This window comes from Oncorhynchus mykiss, chromosome 20 (assembly GCF_057628025.1).
Source record: "Oncorhynchus mykiss isolate SJ-2025 chromosome 20, ASM5762802v1, whole genome shotgun sequence".
Lineage (NCBI taxonomy): Eukaryota > Metazoa > Chordata > Actinopteri > Salmoniformes > Salmonidae > Oncorhynchus > Oncorhynchus mykiss.
Window position 1 is genome coordinate 36,140,343 of NC_143041.1, and position 15,041 is coordinate 36,155,383.

General features: G+C 45.4%; 1 protein-coding gene across 2 annotated transcripts; it reads left to right on the forward strand.

The window, feature by feature from the left end:
* The first annotated feature begins 704 nt into the window (after nucleotides 1–704).
* erlec1 (endoplasmic reticulum lectin 1) lies at nucleotides 705–13,233 on the forward strand. 2 transcript variants are annotated; one of them, XM_036956184.2, is made up of 13 exons: nucleotides 705–1,529; nucleotides 1,842–1,946; nucleotides 2,148–2,228; nucleotides 5,928–6,005; nucleotides 6,122–6,247; nucleotides 6,460–6,683; nucleotides 7,214–7,364; nucleotides 7,528–7,692; nucleotides 8,300–8,359; nucleotides 9,656–9,780; nucleotides 10,071–10,148; nucleotides 11,964–12,039; nucleotides 12,169–13,233. In XM_036956184.2, exons 1-13 carry the CDS (start codon nucleotides 1,386–1,388, stop codon nucleotides 12,238–12,240), a joined length of 1,485 nt encoding a protein of 494 aa, XP_036812079.1. In that variant the 5' UTR covers nucleotides 705–1,385; the 3' UTR covers nucleotides 12,241–13,233. The 2 variants fall into 2 exon arrangements, with proteins under 2 accessions (XP_036812079.1, XP_036812078.1); XM_036956183.2 differs by having other exon boundaries at nucleotides 930–1,529; nucleotides 6,119–6,247.
* The last annotated feature ends 1,808 nt before the right edge of the window (nucleotides 13,234–15,041 follow it).

Sequence of the window (15,041 nt, forward strand, 5' to 3'; positions counted from 1 at the left end):
GAACTTGTGGAAAAGATGGGACACCACCAAGTATCACCCTCAACCTCAAACAAGTGAACATTACTGTGCAATCACATATTTAGAGTTTTTACTCAGTTCAAGTTTAAAAGTTAAAATTTAATATTTGTTTTCACTGCATGTTACTTCTCCTTAAACAAAGTGTTGTTTTTGATTAATAGATTTTTGCACTTTATTTTTTTGTATTTCAATCCAATTATATTTTAAAAATATTTCAGTTGAGTGGATGATAGAAAATTGCTATTATTGTTTTTTCTTTGAAGTAAATTTAGCCCACTTTTGCTAAAATAGAAAATATAGTCTACTGATGGTGCCTTGAATACCGGTTTCTTTCATTTAATGTTCATGTTATGGGGATATTTATATAAAGGAAATTTGTCTTTTGTGTCTGTTGAAAATTAAAGATTACTGACAGAGCCATAAGAAAATATTGCTTTATTTATCTGATCATATTGTAATATATTTGTTAGGTTTTCAGTAGGTTCAATTAGGTTCACTAGACTATATGCGTCATTTAAAAAATGTTCAATGAACATTCGAACAGTCCGGCCCTCGTCTTGTAGCTGATTTTTTTATTTGGCCCTCCGTCCATTTGACTTTGACACCCCTGCTCTAGTCCAACACTAACCACTTGGCTACCTGCCGCCCCAAAAATGAGATCATGGATAAAAACCAGAATATTTGTCAAACAGCAATCACCAGAATATGACCCTCGATGGTTATTGGAAAGGAGCATCAAATTTATAGCGTTCACTTTCAACACACTGTGAAGTCAATTCATCATAATTTACTTAATATGTATCCTAAAGAACGGCATGGTTTCCCGAGTCATCGTGGGAGGAACACATACCATATTATCGCGTGACTCCAAGTTTGCTTCGATATGATGGTTATTATATCAGTATTTGCTCATAAAGTCGTTTCCACCGCCATTTCTCGCATAATACATTTTACCCACACAATGTCGAATGAACAAATTACATGTAACATGTTTTACAATTTACCGAAACTTCCTGTTTCCGTCACAACGGTCGTGACATGTTTGTATACGGTATACACGCATGGAAACGTGGTTAGTGAAGCCGATATGTCAGATGTGCTTTAAACTGAACTATAACCAGACAACTGGGTAATACATTTGGACTTACTTTTCAGTTTCAGTAAACGCTAACACGGCTGTACCGGAAATACACGTGGCAAGCGACGAGCTATTTCCTGGTTGCTGTGTTGACAAACGAAAGAGACAGCCAGATGGATTCATAATTGTACAATTACCCGGAAACTAAACCAGTTTTATCGGTGGTTAGCTATCTTACGCATTGACAGGCACCATAGAAGGTAGTTAGCGAACCAGCCTTGCAGAGGCAATGGACCGGACTAGGCTGCTGTTCGTGTTGTTTGGGGGTTTGTCGGAGTTGTGTTGTAATGTGTCGGCTAACAGAGGGGGATCTCCTTCGTTTACTGATGAAATCCCATTCAAAATCAACTGGCCCGGAGACGAATTCACCTTGGTGAGTGTTGTGTGTGTGTGTGTGTGTGTTAAATCATGGCTTTTAAAAATAAAATGATTTATTGACAAACGTGTGTGGTTTTAAATGGTGATAAAGCATGTTAAGCCTACCTAGCTAGGTATTCCTTGTTATGGCTGTTGACATATGATTGTCAATGAAAAGCTGATAATACATAGTCTCTGTCATTGCCTGTTATGACTCCTGTAAAGGGTTGCATCTCCTCAACATTTACAATCTGAGATGGTGTAGCCAGTAAACATGCATGCTTTCAGTACAGTATTATTAACTGACCCGAAATATGTCCTTCCATAGCCAACCTCCGGTGCCCTCTACAAAGATGATGACTTTGTCATCATGACAACAACAGAGAAGGAGAAATACAAATGTCTCCTGCCTTCCTTGTCAAATGGAGACGACGTGAGTATAAAGATTAGACTAGCTAGATAAAGAATTATGTCTGGCTCCTTTTTCAATTATTGCTTCTCACTTATCCTCCTCTCCTGGTCTCCGTCTCTCTCTCTCTCTCTTGCTGTCTCGCCTCTCCATCTCTCTCTTGCTGTCTCTCCTTTCTCTCTATCTCCCCTATGTCTCTCTTCTCCCTCTATTTCTATCTCTCAGGATGATGTCAAGGAGTACGCTGGTCCCACTCCAGGTGATCTACTGGACCCACTGTTCAAACAGAGCAGCTGCTCCTACAGAGTGAGAACCGCCCAGTTTCACTTTTACTTCTGTCTAAATATAAGCTATCTTGAGTACCACTGCAATACTAGCAACACCAATGTCATGGGTTTAACCCCTTTAGGTAGTGTTGCACGGTACACCGGTACAATGGTAATATCACGGTACCAAAAGGTCATGATACTTATGATACCAACATTTTAGCGTACCGTTTCATATGATACTACCAAGTTTTTCGTCTGACTCCTGTTATAAAATGTTTATGAAATCAGTATTGTTCATACATTCAGTTGAATTTAAGCAACAGCCATTAGTATGCACTGGTCCAATGATATCCACACCATTTCATGTGCATATCACACGTGGCAGCAGTAATCAACCAGCCTCATCCTCTACCAGCCCTCACTCACCTGCTTCTCTCAGCATCTCCTACCAGCCCTCACTCACCTGCTTCTCTCAGCAGCCCCTACCAGCCCTCACTCACCTGCTTCTCTCAGCATCCCCTACCAGCCCTCACTCACCTGCTCCTCTCAGCATCCCCTACCAGCCCTCACTCACCTGCTCCTCTCAGCATCCCCTACCAGCCCTCACTCACCTGCTCCTCTCAGCATCCCCTACCAGCCCTCATTCACCTGCTTCTCTCAGCATCCCCTACCAGCCCTCACTCACCTGCTTCTCTCAGCATCCCCTACCAGCCCTCACCCACCTGCTTCTCTCAGCATCCCCTACCAGCCCTCACTCACCTGCTCCTCTCAGCATCCCCTACCAGCCCTCAATCACCTGCTCCTCTCAGCATCCCCTACCAGCCCTCATTCACCTGATTCTCTCAGCATCCCCTACCAGCCCTCACTCACCTGCTTCTCTCAGCATCCCCTACCAGCCCTCACTCACCTGCTTCTCTCAGCATCCCCTACCAGCCCTCACTCACCTGCTTCTCTCAGCATCTCCGACCAGCCCTCACTCACCTGCTTCTCTCAGCATCCCCTACCAGCCCTCACTCACCTGCTTCTCTCAGCATCCCCTACCAGCCCTCACTCACCTGCTTCTCTCAGCATCCCCTACCAGCCCTCACTCACCTGCTTCTCTCAGCATCCCCTACCAGCCCTCACTCACCTGCTTCTCTCAGCATCCCCTACCAGCCCTCACTCACCTGCTTCTCTCAGCATCCCCTACCAGCCCTCACTCACCTGCTTCTCTCAGCATCCCCTACCAGCCCTCACTCACCTGCTTCTCTCAGCATCCCCTACCAGCCCTCACTCACCTGCTTCTCTCAGCATCCCCTACCAGCCCTCACTCACCTGCTTCTCTCAGCATCCCCTACCAGCCCTCACTCACCTGCTCCTCTCAGCATCCCCTACCAGCCCTTACTCACCTGCTCCTCTCAGCATCCCCTACCAGCCCTCATTCACCTGCTTCTCTCAGCATCCCCTACCAGCCCTCACTCACCTGCTTCTCTCAGCATCCCCTACCAGCCCTCACTCACCTGCTTCTCTCAGCATCCCCTACCAGCCCTTACTCACCTGCTCCTCTCAGCATCCCCTACCAGCCCTCATTCACCTGCTTCTCTCAGCATCCCCTACCAGCCCTCACTCACCTGCTCCTCTCAGCATCCCCTACCAGCCCTCATTCACCTGCTTCTCTCAGCATCCCCTACCAGCCCTCACTCACATGCTTCTCTCTGTGTGCATCTATTCCTCCATCAGTTTTTAAAATATAATTTAGCAGTGATGGCGAGCGTGATTGCAGACCCTGATGAGTCTTCTGCAGAGCGAGCAAAGTTGATACATTGTATAATTTCATCGCCTGTTATAAACATGGGCACAGGCCAGTCTGAGGAGACTGCAAGTTCGCTGTCACACAGCCTCTGAGTGCCAGAAAGAGAAAATTGAGCAGAGCTTCACGACAGCCATGCTTGCAGCTTTACAGCAGAGAAAACGGCTTGTCTCTAGCCTAAACATTTGAAAATACAGTATATGACCCATATTACCAATATACCCTTTTACTTTCTATCGGGATTTGTGCTCATTTAATATAATTTCACAATCCATGTCGCAGGCTGTTTTGAACTAATCCCTGGTCGCTTATTGTTGGTTTGATAACAAACAACGTTCAGTCATGTTACCTTGCTAGCTAACAACCCGGTAAATTGACAGTAGGTTTAGGCAAATTCAATTGGCACAGGAACAAAGAAAACAAGTCTGCTACTCATGAGATGTGCTTCAGAGGTAGGATTCATGTAGGACTAATTGAAACCTAAACTATATCATAAATTCAATCTCTTTCTGGTGATCCTTGAAATCTTTTTGGTGCCTAACATTTTAAAAGTTGGTAGCAGTGTGTGTTTGTGGGACTGAGTGAGAGAGAGAGAGAGGTGTGTGTGTGTTATAAGAGGGAGGGAGATGGTGTGTGTGAGGAAGGGAGGGAGGTATGTGTCTGTGTTAACTGAAGTGTAAAGGTTTCATGCAGTGTTTTCCCTTACTGACACAATGACATGCAGATCATTATGCATGTATACTCCTCCCTCCCATTCCTCCAGCCAAATCACAGCTAGGCATTTGAAAATATGAGCAAATCGGCCATTCTATTATACGCTGAACCGTGTGAAGTCAGTGTGTTGTATTGAGTAGAAGTGTGAATTTCAGTGATAGGTTTTTTGCGTAGCAAATGCGCAGAACATTTAGAAAATGGGGGAAAACGTCCGGTGGACGGGGCAAAAAGGACACTAGGCCTCTGAATGGTTTCCCCCTTGGTATCGGTGATACTAGGCCTCTGAATGGTTTCCCCCTTGGTATCGGTGATACTAGGCCTCTGAATGGTTTCCCCCTTGGTATCGGTGATACTAGGCCTCTGAATGGTTTCCCCCTTGGTATCGGTGATACTAGGCCTCTGAATGGTTTCCCCCTTGGTATCGGTGATACTAGGCCTCTGAATGGTTTCCCCCTTGGTATCGGTGATACTAGGCCTCTGAATGGTTTCCCCCTTGGTATCGGTGATACTAGGCCTCTGAATGGTTTCCCCCTTGTTATCGTTGATACTAGGCCTCTGAATGGTTTCCCCCTTGGTATCGGTGATACTAGGCCACTCTGAATGGTTTCCCCCTTGGTATCGGTGATACTAGGCCTCTGAATGGTTTCCCCCTTGGTATCGGTGATACTAGGCCTCTGAATGGTTTCCCCCTTGGTATCGGTGATACTAGGCCTCTGAATGGTTTCCCCCTTGGTATCGGTGATACTAGGCCTCTGAATGGTTTCCCCATTGGTATCGGTGATACTAGGCCTCTGAATGGTTTCCCCCTAGGTATCGGTGATACTAGGCCTCTGAATGGTTTCCCCCTTGGTATCGGTGATACTAGGCCACTCTGAATGGTTTCCCCCTTGGTATTGGTGATACTAGGCCACTCTGAATGGTTTCCCCCTTGGTATCGGTGATACTAGGCCACTCTGAATGGTTTCCCCCTTGGTATCGGGACACTAGGCCACTCTGAATGGTTTCCCCCTTGGTATCGGGACACTAGGCCACTCTGAATGGTTTCCCCCTTGGTATCGGGATACTAGGCCACTCTGAATCGTTTCCCCCTTGGTATCGGTGATACTAGGCATCATATCGGTAGTAACGTTTTGGCATCGTGACAACACTACCCTTAATGTACTCACTGTGCTGTCAGTCACTTTGGATAGGCTAACCACTCTCTTCTGGCATGTGTTGTGGTGTTAATTGTAGATCGAGTCATACTGGACGTATGAGGTGTGTCATGGGAAGCATGTGAGACAATACCATGAAGAGAAGGAGACGGGACAGGTCCGTGGGAAATTATTACTTTCACCATAATTAAATTGTCTAGCATTTAAGTATGTTGCAACACATAGAAAAAAAGCAATCAATGTGAAATGTTTTTTCTCTGTTTTATCTAGCAGATCAAACTTCAGGAGTACGTCTTGGGAAGCATGACCAAGAAGACTGAATCTTCAACCACTTCAGGAACAGAGACTGCAGAGAAAGTTGAGGAGACGAAACCAGAGGAGTCAGAACCGGAGAAAGAGGTTTGTTGTTTGACAGAGACCCAGCAGTGAGGCTCATATACATTTGAAAAAACACCAGATAAGACTTCTTTGAATCTTTTGTCTTATGTTTGTTTAATTTCTCTTTCTAATCATTGGTCTTTACCTTACTTGCTGTGATCTGGTTAGTTTATCTACCTAAGTTGAATACACAGATTATCTCTGTTGAAAGACACAAATATAAATGTCTTTAGGTTCCCACTAAGAACGTGGAGGGCCAGCTCGCTCCATACTACCCGGTGTTGATGGGCCACGGGACGGCCTGCGTCCTGAAACAGAACACGCCTCGCTCCACCAACGTGCTGTATGTCTGCCACCCCGAAGCAAAGCATGAGATCCTCTCTATTGCTGAGGTCACTACCTGCGAGTACGAAGTAGTGGTGCTGACCCATCTGATCTGTGCACACCCCAAATACAGGTGTGTGTGTGTGTGTGTGTGTGTGTGTGTGTGTGTGTGTGTGTGTGTGTGTGTGTGTGTGTGTGTGTGTGTGTGTGTGTGTGTGTGTGTGTGTGTGTGTGTGTGCACACCCCAAATACAGGTAGCAGCAGATCTACCCAATCAGTTTCCCTTGTTTGATCTATTTCAGAACTAGCATAGCTGATTTAACTCATTTACAGAATGACATAGTGAATAGTCCCGTAGTTAGTGTAAGTTAAGGCAGTGGTATTCAAACTTTTGGGACCCCATGTTTTCCACCAGAATTTCTGGTGAACACATTAATGTTTGCAATAATTTCTCGAGATCCCAATATGACAACCTTAAAATCTGTATATTTATTTGCATCAACGAATAACCTCAAATGTAATGAATTTTCTCATCAAAAATTAAAATAAACCAATAAATAATTGTGCTCAATTTTTTTATTTATAATTATTTCTCAAAACGTTAGTATATTGTCCCATGTTTGAGATGTAATGGAGTCATATCTTTATCCCATGGTGTGTTAGGTTCAAGTCGTCCCCAGTGAATGCCATCTTCTGCCAGGCCCTGTCTGGTTCTCCCCTGCAGCCTCACAGTCTCTCTCAGATGAACCGAGAGCAGGAACAGCTACTGAAACCTCCCTTCAGTGCTCCTACTGCCCCAGAGATGGAGAGAGAGGTGAGGGGGGGGGGGGGGGTGAAACTGGTGGAAGATAGGAAGGGGCAGGGGTAGTGGAAGACTAGTAGGCCGCACCATGGTAAAGCGTTTTGCATTCTTCCCAACTCTACTGAACAAGACTCGGGTTTAGAAGCCAACCACCTCCCCTCCTTTTTTTCTCCAGGAAGAGAGTATGTCCCCGGTGAGAGAGGAGGCCTTCTCCTCTACCCATAAGCCCCTGGTGGTGGGCGGGCAGACTCATATTACAGTGGGAACCACCCACATCTCCCGCCTGACGGACGAGCAGCTGATCAAAGAGTTCCTGAGTGGCTCCTACTGTCTCCATGGGGTTAGTATGAGGCATGCTGATTGGCTGGCTGTTGAAGAAGACACCTACTCATTGGCTACAGTTCCATATTGGCTACTGCTCATTGGCTGCTGTTGTTTATTCAATTCAATTGAATATAACATTATTGTTCCCTGATGTATTACATGTATACATACCAAAATACTTTTATCTCCCTCACCAACTTTAAACATCTGCTATCTGAGCAGCTAACCGATCGCTGCAGCTGTACATAGTCCATCGGTAAATAGCCCACCCAATTTACCTACCTCATCCCCATACTGTTTTTATTTATTTACTTTTCTGCTCTTTTGCACACGACCATCTGATAATTTATCACTACAGTGTTATTGACTTGTTTATTGTTTACTCCATGTGTAACTCTGTGTTGTTGTCTGTTCACATTGCTTTGCTTTATCTTGGACAGGTCGCAGTTGTAAATGAGAACTTGTTCTCAACTAGCCTACCTGGTTAAATAAAGGTGAAATAAAAAAAAGGGGAACTGACAGAGGAGGTTAGAAGAGGTGCTCAAGTAACACACACCTCTTCTGTAGCTCATACTGTAGCATACTGTAGCATCTGTCTGATGTCTGGAATCTGTGTGTTCCAGGGAGTGGGATGGTGGAAGTATGAGTTCTGCTATGGGAAGCATGTGCATCAGTACCATGAGGTAAGGGTTCTTTCTCTATTGTGTATCAAACTTATGGAAACAACGTGTTTGACTCCATCCCAGCCCTTACAATGAGCCTGTACTCCTTCACATGGAGTTGATTGTGGCCTGTGGAATGTTGTCCCGCTCCTCTTTAATGGCTGTGCGAAGTTGCTGGATATTGACGGGAGCTGGAACACTGTCATACACGGTGATCCAGAGCATCCCAAACATGCTCAATGGGGGACATGTCTGGTGAGTATGCAGGCAATGGAAGAACTGGGACATTTTCAGCTTCCAGGAATTGTGTACAGATCCTTGCGACATGGGGGCCGTGCATTATCATGCTGAAACATGAGGTGATGACGGCAGATTAATGGTACGACAATGGGCCTCAGGATCTCGTCACGATATCTCTGTGCATTCAAATTGCCATCAATAAAATTCAACTGTGTTCGATGTCTGTAGCTCATAACATAACCCCACAACCACCATGGGGCACTCTGTTCACAATGTTGACATCCGCAATTTGGTCACCCACACGACGCCATCTGCCCGGTACAGTTGAAACCAGGATTCATCCATGAAGAGCACACTTCTCCAGCATGCCAGTGGCCATCAAAGGTAAACATTTCCCCACTGAAGTCAGTTATGACACTGAACTGCAGTCAGGTCAAGCCCCTGGTGAGGATGGCGAGCACGCAGATGAGCTTCCCTGAGATCGTTTCTGACAGGTTGTGCAAACCGGGTGTCTGGTCTCAGCTGATCCTGCAGGTGAAGAAGCTGGATGTTGAGGTCCTGGACTGGCGTGGTTACACGTGGTCTGTGAGGCTGGTTGGACGCACTGCCAAATTCTTTAAAAAAGTGATGTTGGGGGTGGCTTATGGTAGAGAAATTAATGTTCAATTCTCTGGCAACAGGTCTGGTGGACATTCCTGCAATCAGCATGCCAACTGCACACTTCCTCAAAACTTGACACATCTGTGGCATTTTGTTGTGTGTGACAACTGTACATTTTAGTGTGGCTTTTTACTGTCCCCAACACAAGGTGCACCTGTGTATTGATCATGCTATTTAATCAGCTTCTTGATATGCCACACCTGTCAGGTGGATGGATTATCTTGGCGAAGGAGGAATAATCACTAATAGAGATGTAAACAAATTTGTGCACATTTGAGAGAAATAAGCTTTTTGGGTTTATGGAACATTTCTGGGATCTTTTATTTCAGTTCATGAAACATGGGATTAACACTTGCGTTTTATATTTTTGTTCAGTATAATATAGGATGGTTGATTGATGTATGTGTTCTCTCCCAGGATAAGGAGCAAGGGAAGAACATGGTGGTAGTGGGCAGTTGGAACACTGAGGAACACCTGGAGTGGGCCCAGAAGAACGTGGCCCGGTCCTACCAGCTCAAAAACGATGGGGTGCAGAAAGTAAAGTATGTCAGCCAGCTCTACAATCAGTTTATTAAAAGATCACACTGATCTGCAGGATGTTGATAATGAATGTACCACTATTTTAGAAATGGGGCATTAGAGGCTGGTGTCTGGGACAAAGGTTAAGCCTACCTCTGGACTAAAAGCGTGCTCGATGGAGAATACTGATTGAAAGGGCCTTTTAATTCAGCAATAGAATTCACCTGTTTCCAGGAAACCTAAACATGTTTAATGAGGAGAACACATTTGTGATTGATAATGAGGATTTCATGGTTGTACTTTCTTCTCCCAGACTGGTGTCTCACTTCTACGGCCACGGGGATGTGTGTGACATGACGGGGAAACCCAGACAGGTCATCGTCAAGCTCAAGTAGGTCATCATTAGTGTTTCCACTCTCTTCCTGAGAGAGACCTGGTCAAGTATTGACACACTTAAAGCCGCAACGTCATTTTTGGGGGCGACCTGACCAAATTCACATAGAAATCTAAGTTCTAGATCTGTCATTCTCATTGAAAGCGGGATATTTATTCTATGTGCATATTTCTATGCTTTCCCATCAAAGTTTTTATTGCGTCTTTTTACTTTCAGCTTTGTACACCAGATTCAAACAGCTGAAAATAAAAGATGTTTGGTTATGTAAAATATATTTCACAGCGGTTTAGAATGTACAATGATTCTCTACACTATACTTGCTTGTTTAGTCACAACCTGAAATTAGAACTATTAGAATTTTAGCAAACAGGAAATGGCGAAGTGATTGCTGCATAGTGCATCTTCAATATACACTACATGTATATTGTGGACACCTGCTCATCGAACATCTCATTCAAAAGTCATGGGGATTAATATGGAGTTGGAACATTACTGCGGGGACTTGCTTCCATTCAGCCACGAGCATTAGTGAGGTCGGGCACTGATGTTGGGCAATTAGGCATGGCTCGAAGTCGACGTTCCAATTAATCCCAAAGGTGTTCGATTGGTTTGAGGTCAGGGCTCTGTGCAGGTCAGTCAAGTTCTTCCACACTGATCTCGGCAAACCATTTCTGTATAGACCTCGCTTTGTGCACGGGGGCATTGTCATACTGAAACAGGAAAGGGCCTTCCCCAAACTGTTGCCACAATGTTGGAAGCACCGAATCGTTGTATGCTGTAGTGTTAAGATTTCCTTTCACTGGAAATAAGGGGCCTAGCCCAAACCATGAAAAACAGGCCCAGACCATTATTCCCCCTCCACCAAACGTTAGTTGGCACTATGCTTTGGGCAGGTAGCGTTCTCCTGGCATCCGCCAAACCCAGATTCGTTCGTCAGACTGCCAGATGGTGAAGCGTCATTTATCACTCCAGAGAGTTTCCACTGCTCCAGAGTCCAATGGCTGCAAGCTTTACACCACTCCAGCCGACGCTTGTCATTGCGATCTTAGGCTTGTCCATGACTGCTCAGTCATGGAAACCCATTTCATGAAGCTTCCAACGAACAGTGCTTGTGCTGACGTTGCTCGGTAGTGAGTGTTTTTACCGAGGACAGACAATTTTTTTGCGTTTCAGCTGTCCTGTTCTATGAGCTAGTGTGTCCTACCACTTCTTGGATGAGCTGTTGTTGCTCCTAGACGTTTCCATTTCATAATAACAGCACTTACAGTTGACCGGGGCAGCTCTAGCAGGGTAGAAATTTGACGAACTGACTTGTTGGAAAGGTGGCAACCTATGACGGTGCCACAGTGACTCACTGAGCTCTTCAGTAAGGCCATTCTACTGCCAATGTGTGTCTATGGAGATTGCATGGCTGCTTGCTCAATTTAATATCCCGGTTAGCAACGGGTGCGGCTGAAATAGCCAAATACACTAATTTGAAGGGGTGTCCACATACTTTTATATATGACATTTAGCAGACATTTATCCAAAGCAACTTAGTCATGCATTTTACGTACGGGTGGTCGCGGGAATGAAACCCACTATCCTGGCATTGCAAGCACCATGCTCTACCAACTGAGTTACAGAGGACCACTTCCCCATTGGAGTGACATGCGGAGCTTAAAAGCTCATCAGATAGAAATGTATGGTGTAGAACAGGGAATCTTGTCAGCTCTACTGATTATATTTCTATCTGCAACGTTCAGAATGTTTCACATCACTGAATACACCGCAAGTCTCTGATTCAAGTATTTTTCCTCTCCTCTGCCTCAGGTGTAAGGAGTCTGAGTCTCCCCATGCCGTCACTGTGTACATGCTGGAGCCTCAGACCTGTCAGTACGTCCTTGGGGTAAGACTGCATACACACATCACTGTCGCATCGTCTTATGGTTCAACACTTGAACACATTGTTGCAGATTTCCGATGTATTCACTACACATGGCAAATAAACTCAACCCTGTTATTTTTTCTCAATCAGGTTGAGTCTCCAGTCATATGCCAGATCCTGGACACAGCTGATGAGAAAGGCCTTCTATCTGTCACCAGCTAACAGAACAGGAGGCCTGAGAGATGAAGAAGAGGGATGAGCAGAGGGGAATAAGAAGCGCAATAGAAAAGGACATGGATTTAGGCGGCATAAAACGGACAACTGAAGAATGGATGCACCAAGGCCCATGGCACTGCTCAGGAGGTTCAGACAGACATGGAGAAAGTGTTGATCCTGGAACGGCCCCTGGAAGCCAGGACCACAGTCCCTCGCTAATGCCCTGGCTTAGACCTCCTCTATGGACTGTACCAGACCCATTCTGCTTAAAAAGCCTTATATAAAAGCATGGAAATCCTATTCTAAATGGGACAGAGACTCACAGAATGTGACCCTGCTCACTCCACAAGGCAGTGGATCTATGGCCTGGACTTCATATCTTCCTTGTATGCTTTATCTTCGGCACATTAGTTCTAGTGTCTTTTCTGGCCATATGCCAGGACAGAGAACCACCAATCATTCAGATAACCTCATCAGCAGAACCAGTTTCCATGTTGTAGTCGGTTTTATTGTCAACATTCTAAATTATCGTAATTTATTTCAGATTGATTTGATGCTTGTCCGTGACACTTTGGTTTTGTAGATATCTTTGAGCAAGGTCAGTTTGAATTTTAAAATGTGCAGACAAACTAACTGTGGGTATAGTAAGATTGGGGTTCTGGTGTCATGGTTGGGATCAATTCCATTTCAATTCAGTCGATTCAGGAAGTAAACTGAAATTCCAAATGCCTCAGTATTTCCTCATTCAAAAGCAATAATTTAAATTGGGATTTGAATTTGCCAGTTTACTTCCTGAATTGACCCCGACCATGGTTGTTATGTTACAGGGTGAGTGAGAGTAACTTAACTTGATGTGCTGTGAATTCAAATCCAAATTTGAGTTGTGATGAACATTTGTTACGTACTGAATCAGATGTTTCCTGTGAATTTCTAAATATGGTGTGTTCTATGGTTAAAATGAGGGGGGAAAAAAATAGTTAAATAAAAATATAACAAAAATGAGTTCAAATGATTGTCTGGGAGAGCTAGCCACAATATAATAAAGCTCTTGTTTAACTAGCATTCAGTTTGAACCATTATACACTTAGTAAAAAAAGGCCAACTGAACGGAATTCTGTTTGATCACCGGTAGCTTATTTGGTACCACAGACTTAGTTAGACAACTCATCTTTGTATCTGTCCCATTATGGGCTCTTTATTTTGAAGTGGTCCAAGTAGAGCGCTCTATGGATAGACACATGCACTGTGCATAGCTGTCAAATGACAAAAGCTTGAGATGCAGGTTGATTAGCTGACCACCAGAGGGCTCTGATATAGCAACGATTCCCATAGCAACGATTAAAACATTCCCTAACCAGAAACCGTGGATTGATGGCAGCATTCGTGTGAAACTGAAAGCGCGAACCACTGCTTTTAATCAGGGCAAGGTGTCTGGTAACATGACCGAATACAAACAGTGCAGCTATTCCCTCCGCAAGGCTATCAAACAAGCTAAGCGCCAGTACAGAGACAAAGTAGAATCTCAATTCAACGGCTCAGACACAAGAGGCATGTGGCAGGGTCTACAGTCAATCACGGACTACAGGAAGAAACCCAGCCCAGTCACGGACCAGGATGTCTTGCTCCCAGGCAGACTAAATAACTTTTTTGCCCGCTTTGAGGACAATACAGTGCCACTGACACGGCCTGCAACGAAAACATGCGGTCTCTCCTTCACTGCAGCCGAGGTGAGTAAGACATTTAAACGTGTTAACCCTCGCAAGGCTGCAGGCCCAGATGGCATCCCCAGCCGCGCCCTCAGAGCATGCGCAGACCAGCTGGCCGGTGTGTTTACGGACATATTCAATCAATCCCTATACCAGTCTGCTGTTCCCACATGCTTCAAGAGGGCCACCATTGTTCCTGTTCCCAAGAAAGCTAAGGTAACTGAGCTAAATGACTACCGCCCCGTAGCACTCACATCCGTCATCATGAAGTGCTTTGAGAGACTAGTCAAGGACCATATCACCTCCACCCTACCTGACACCCTAGACCCACTCCAATTTGCTTACCGCCCAAATAGGTCCACAGACGATGCAATCTCAACCACACTGCACACTGCCCTAACCCATCTGGACAAGAGGAATACCTATGTGAGAATGCTGTTCATCGACTACAGCTCGGCATTCAACACCATAGTACCCTCCAAGCTCGTCATCAAGCTCGAGACCCTGGGTCTCGACCCCGCCCTGTGCAACTGGGTACTGGACTTCCTGACGGGCCGCCCCCAGGTGGTGAGGGTAGGCAACAACATCTCCTCCCCGCTGATCCTCAACACTGGGGCCCCACAAGGTTGCGTTCTGAGCCCTCTCCTGTACTCCCTGTTCACCCACGACTGCGTGGCCACGCACGCCTCCAACTCAATCATCAAGTTTGCGGACGACACAACAGTGGTAGGCTTGATTACCAACAACGATGAGACGGCCTACAGGGAGGAGGTGAGGGCCCTCGGAGTGTGGTGTCAGGAAAACAACCTCACACTCAACGTCAACAAAACTAAGGAGATGATTGTGGACTTCAGGAAACAGCAGAGGGAACACCCCCCTATCCACATCGATGGAACAGTAGTGGAGAGGGTAGCAAGTTTTAAGTTCCTCGGCATACACATCACAGACAAACTGAATTGGTCCACTCACACAGACAGCATCGTGAAGAAGGCGCAGCAGCGCCTCTTCAACCTCAGGAGGCTGAAGAAATTCGGCTTGTCACCAAAAGCACTCACAAACTTCTACAGATGCACAATCGAGAGCATCCTGGCGGGCTGTATC

Excerpts from the sequence above, each read along its gene's own strand:
- erlec1 (XM_036956183.2), top strand. The coding sequence starts at position 1,386 with ATGGACCGGACTAGGCTGCTGTTCGTGTTGTTTGGGGGTTTGTCGGAG. Across the intron at positions 1,947-2,147 it reads CCTTGTCAAATGGAGACGAC|GATGATGTCAAGGAGTACGC; the intron begins GTGAGTATAAAG and ends TCTATCTCTCAG. Across the intron at positions 8,360-9,655 it reads ATGTGCATCAGTACCATGAG|GATAAGGAGCAAGGGAAGAA; the intron begins GTAAGGGTTCTT and ends GTTCTCTCCCAG.